At 55.3% G+C, this 5,496-nt stretch overlaps 1 protein-coding gene across 1 annotated transcript in view; it reads right to left on the reverse strand.

Moving 5' to 3' along the window:
• Window positions 1-4,341: 4,341 nt before the first annotated feature.
• SULT2B1 (sulfotransferase family 2B member 1) overlaps window positions 4,342-5,496 on the reverse strand; it is a 55,293-nt gene continuing 54,138 nt past the window's right edge. The window contains exons 5-6 of the mRNA XM_045292644.1: window positions 4,701-4,881; window positions 4,342-4,523 (exon numbers count right to left, since the gene is read on the reverse strand). Of these exons, the coding sequence (XP_045148579.1) occupies window positions 4,342-4,523; window positions 4,701-4,881 (363 nt within the window). The remainder of the gene's footprint in view (window positions 4,524-4,700; window positions 4,882-5,496) is intronic.

The raw sequence follows: 5,496 nt of genomic DNA on the forward strand, positions 1-5,496 counted from the left end.
TTTTTTTTTGGCTCTGGCCACCGGATAAGAGCCGTGGGGGGGGCAGTGGGTAGTGGGTGGCAGGCTGCTCTCTGCAAGGGCAGCAGTTCAAAGCCACCAGCTGCTCCAAGGGAGAAAGGTGAGGCTTTTCTACTCCCACGTAGAGTTCCCGTCTCGGAAACCCACAGGGGCAGTTCTACCCTGTCCTGCAGGACTGCTCTGAGTTGGAATGGACCGGCCGGCAGCGAGTTTTTGTCTTTGAGTCCCCGGAGGGTGTACACAGTCAACAGTCCATGGATCTGGCTGCGGACAGAAACTGGCAGGTTCCAGTCTGCCCTGAGGTGACTCTGAAGATAGGCCTGAGCATCAAGCTCCCCCCTCCAGAACAACCCCCGCAAACCGCCATTTGTGAAGCATCGTCCTCCTCAGACACGTGGGGTGACTGTGCGTCAGTCGACCGCCGGTGGAACTTGGACAAGCCCAAGCCCACTCTCCACCTCGGCCACAAAATGGGTAGAAACTACCAAGTCCAAGGTCCTTTCAATATGCCGACAAAGAACATTGGAAGTTCCCTTTGGAAGTCCTTTGGACTGCCCAAAGGACAAACAAATCTGACAGCCAGAGTGCTCCTTAGGAGGACTTGATCTCACATACTTTGGACATGTCAGGAGAGATCAGACCGTGGAGGGGGACCTCCTGCTTGGTGCAGGGGAAGGGCAGAGAAGAGGGAGACTCTCAAGGAGATGGAGCGACACCGTGGCTGCCAACCCTGGGCTCAATGCTAAGGACAATTGTGAGGAGGGTGCAGGACAGGGCTGGTTTTCCTCCTCCGGTACATGGGGGTCACTAGGAGTCGGTCCTCATTGGACGGCACCTAACAAGAGTAAGAGTTACCGGTTCTTGGGCGAAGCAGACCAGCAGCCTCCAGAGGGTCTATGTCACCTCGTGTTGTCACTGGTGTTCACACACACACACACACACACACACACACACACACACACACACACACACCTGCCTCCTGCCCCATATAGAATCCTTAGAAATGTGTGTCAAGATTTGGAAAAAAAGATTTGAATCATAAAGCCCCACGTGATAAATCGAGTCGTAGGTCACTTGAACACCATAGCTCTCTGATTGGGTGAACATGAACCTCAGAATCCCGTGGCTGAATGTTCTCCATTGAATTAGGATGTTATGGTCACCGAGTCTACGCCTTTTTTTCCCCCCTCCTCTTTCCCTGATTGCTCCCTTCCCAAAACAACATTGATAAAGGGCCACAAACCCTCAGAGCCACAACATTGTGGTTAAAACAGCAGGGCACTGGGCAAAATCAGAGACTACCTACAAAAACAGCAGCAGCAGCAAACCCACTGGCTTTGTAGCTGGGGAGGGGGCAGGGGCGTGGACAAAACCATGTGATTGGGAGCATCCTTGTGATTTGGTGGGGTGACTGGAGGGCTTTGGAAGGCTCTCCAGGTAAATTAGCCTGGAGTTTTAGCCTTGCAGGTCTATTGAAAGAATCACAGCTTGCAAAGGAACCAAGGAATCTGTCTTGGAAGACGCACAGCCAGAGTGCTCCTTAGAAGTGTGAATAGGGAGAATTCTTTTCGGGCCTTTGCCTTTTGGAACCCCCCGGTTTTCCCGGGTTGGGGGGCGGCGGGGGTTGGGTTGGGGGCGGGGGCGGGGGCGAGCGTGTGGGTCTGTGTCTCTCCTCTCTCTTGTCCCAGCTCTCGCTTTTCAGGGAACAGTTCTCAGACCTCTGATGAAGTCACATTGCTGGGAAAGAGGTCGGATGAAGGACACGATTTAAAATGCAGGGCAATGGCCCTATCTTTGGGAGCCCTGCTGGTGTAATGGTTTTGTATTTGGATTGTGATCTACAAAATCACCGGTTCGAAACCACCAGCTGCTCCTCGAGAGAAAGACGGCGCTTTCTACTCCTGTAAAGAATTACGGTCTGGAAACACACAGCGACAGTTCTACTCTGTCCCATAGGGTCACTATGAGGCAGCACTGACTCGATGGCAGTGAGGGTTGTTTTTTTTTGGGAGGGGGGCATTATATTTGGCATAAAGTGCCCTCCAAGGGAGACTGAGGCACAAGCCCTCTTTAAAGTGTTGAAAAGCAGCAAGGATGTCACTTTTAGGATGAAGGGGAGCACGACCCAAGCCATGATGTTTTCAATCCTTTCATATGCATCTGAATGCTAGACATTGAGTCAGGAAGACTGTGGACGAACGGGCGCAGCTGAATGATGGTGCTGGCGAGGGATATTGAAAGGACCTGTGGCGGGTACATCGCCTGGTGTCAATTTGGGACTTGAGAGGATTAAGGTTGAAGGAGTGGAGTCTAGCCAATGAGGGCTCTGTGTGGGCATGGCCTTCTCCTGAGGATTCTGGGAACTTCTGTAATTCTTCCCTGGAGATGGGAGATACTTTCTCACTCGGCTCATTCCCTGAAAGATCCTACTGACAAGACACATGGCACAACGCGAGAGGCCCCGTGTCCTGGAAACCGGAGGAGCCACGTGGAGACCCACGCCAGCTCAGAAATGCTTCTACCACCACTGGATCCACAAGACTACACCCACTCACTTGTGATATTCCTGCACTCGGGATCATTGCAAGTATTTCGTGAGTCTGAAGAGGACTTTATAGATTGGTATCAGATATTTGGGCTAATATCAGACTCATGGGCTTGATCTGGACTGGGCTGGGATGTTTTTTCAGTCTATTGCTCTTATAAAACTCTTTCCTGTACACATATGAGTGTCTATGAATTTGTTTCTCTAGTCTACCCAGACTAACACACAGTACCATGGCCTGCCGAGAGAGTCAACAGCCTTCCTTGGAAGTTCAGCCAAGAATGCTCCTTAGCGGCAAGGATGGTGAGACATGGTCTTCCATACTCTGGACCTCCTATCAGTCCAGACCTGTCCCTGGAGAAGGACACCATGCTGGGCGAAGTGGAGGGGCAGCAACAAAGAGGGAGGCCTTTGATGAGACGGACTGACATCGTGGCTGCCACGATGGAATCAGGCCAGGATGGCCAGACTTCGTCTCGCGTCCTTTAGACATGTTGTCAGGAGAGACCAGTCCTTGCACAAAGGACGCCATGCTTGGTCAAGCCGAGGGGCAGCAAAAAAGGAGGCTCTTGATCAGACGGGTTGGCATGGTGGCTGCAACGATGGGTTCAACCCTACGGACACATGTGAGGACACATGTGAGGACGGTCCAGGACAGGGCGGTGGGTCATTCCCTTGTACACAGGGTGGCTATAAAGCCCAAACTCCAGGGAACGGAACAGCAGCAGGGAGATTTGTACAAGTCAACTGAGCTCAGGAAAAATGTTTGCGTTGTAACCAACGACGACGACAGGGATATTTTTTATATAAAATACCTTTCTGTTGAAACACTATGAAAAACTAGTCAATTTGGTGTCACAATGCTGGCTTCCTGTCTTTCCTTCCCAGGGTCCTCTAGGTGTGGCCCACATTGCCCCCCCGCCCCCACCCCTTCATGATAGCCTGGTCTGAGGGGTAGCCTGAGTGCTGCTCCCCCCTAAATGTCTAGGTCCTAGACAGCAGTCCTCAACCAGTGGACCCGGAGCCCTTTGGGGGTCGAACGACCCTTTCACGGGGTCGCCTGATACATCCTGCCTATCAGATATTGACATGACGCTTCATCACAGTAGCAGAATGACGGTGATGAAGCAGCAACGAGAATCACTTTATGGTTGGGGGCTCACCACCACATGAGGAACGGTCTGAAAGGGTTGAGGTATTAGGAAGGTTGGGAACCACCCTAGACTCTAGGGGGGACATGAGGTCCCTGACACAGACAGGGCAACTGAGTTCAGCTGAGAAGAGACAGCCCTCCTCGAAGGGAAGGGAGGAGGCGGGGCTGAAGGATGGACTGGGAATGCCGGGGACAGGCACTGGAACGGTCAGTTTTGTGGGTGCTGGGGGGGGGGTGTTGGGTCTACTGGGGCTCCCTTTTATCCCATCCACATGTAATAAAGTTGCTTCATATCAGATAAAGTCTGGCCTTGGACCCCCCTTTTCTCCCTCAGACCCAGGAATCCCAGCCCCTGGCCCTGGGGAAGTCACACTTTGCCCGCTTGGTACTAGGCTCCTGGTGACACCTTGGCCTCCAGGCAGGGCCTCTGAGTCACCCAGGTGGGAGTGATCACCCAGGCGTGCCTGGCACCCAGGCGTGCCAGGTGGGGGTGATCACCGCCCTCCTGGGGTGCTGCACACAGGCTCCCCACCCAGCTCCGGCGCTCCACCCAGTGGCCCTTGCACGCCAGCCTCCCTCAAAGCGCAGAGAGGAGCCGGGCACTGGCAGGAGCTATGGTTTATTCTCAGGGCCACGGGTCCGGGCTCTCGGGGGCTTGACAGGGGCTGGGATCGGGGTCTGCGCTGGCGTCCTTTTGGGCCTCATCCCAGGGGAAGGTCGGCTGCCCCCGCATCTGCTCCTGGTAGACGCGGTCGAAGGCTTCGCTCTGGGCCACAGTGAAATAGTTCTTCCAGTCGCCGCACACCCCTGAAATGGCGGTGGGGGAACACGACAGACAGGGGTGAGCAACCGCCCCCATTCTAGGATCTCTTTCCCACCCCCCCTGGGCTTTGCCAATGATGCCCTCTTTTGCCAGGCAAGCTGTGGCCACCACGGCTACCTTTCAGGGCCCGGAGAGGTTGAGCAACCTGCTCAGGGTCGCACCTTTTCGGAGGAAGGCCCCCTGCCGATTGTCCAGCAGGCTGGGGGGCAGCAGCGTGTAGTTGGACATCGAGTTGGCCTTCATGGCGCCGAAGGCCGAGTGAGCCACGACGGAGTCCAGCGCCTCAGGACTCAGCGGCCGGCCCAGGAATTCTGCGACACGCTTCACAGAGCCACGGAAGTCCTGGGGGTGCGGGGTGGGGGAGGCAGGCATGGAGGAGAAGGGTCAGGGGAGTGGACGCAACTCACGGCGGAGGAGCCAGGAGACCCCAAGAATAGAGTCTGGGCATCTGGACCCTAAGCTAGAGCTGTCTGGGGGAGGCTACCACCGCCCTGCCTCAGTTTCCCCACCTGCAAGCCAAGGGGTTGGACCATGTCTTCTAATGAATAGGCTCTTCCAGTTTTGAGTTTGGGGGTGTTGTCTGGGTGGGAGAAGAGGCGCCCTGGTGGTGCAGTGGTTAACATGGGGCTGCTAACCGCAAGGGCAGCAGTTTGAAACCACCAGCCCCACAGAGGGAGAAAGATGACGCTTTCTACTCTCATCAAGAGTTAGTCTCCGATACCCACAGGGGGGCAGTTCTACCCTGCCCTTCGGGGTCACTATGAATCACTCTTGACTCGATGGCAGTGAGCCCTGACCCTTCCTCTTCCTCTTCTCTCTGGCCTCCTGCTCCCAGCACCCCCACATGCCCCCAGAAGGGCCTGTCTTCATCCCAGGCTCACCCTGCTCCCCGCCCTCCGGTAGCTCCCCAGTGCCCTGGGAGGGTCTCAGCTGTGCACCCTCCCTTCCCAGCTGCCT

This window comes from Echinops telfairi, unplaced genomic scaffold, assembly GCF_000313985.2.
Source record: "Echinops telfairi isolate 266 unplaced genomic scaffold, ASM31398v2 ScPeMD7_655;HRSCAF=1070, whole genome shotgun sequence".
NCBI classification, from domain to species: Eukaryota; Metazoa; Chordata; class Mammalia; order Afrosoricida; family Tenrecidae; genus Echinops; species Echinops telfairi.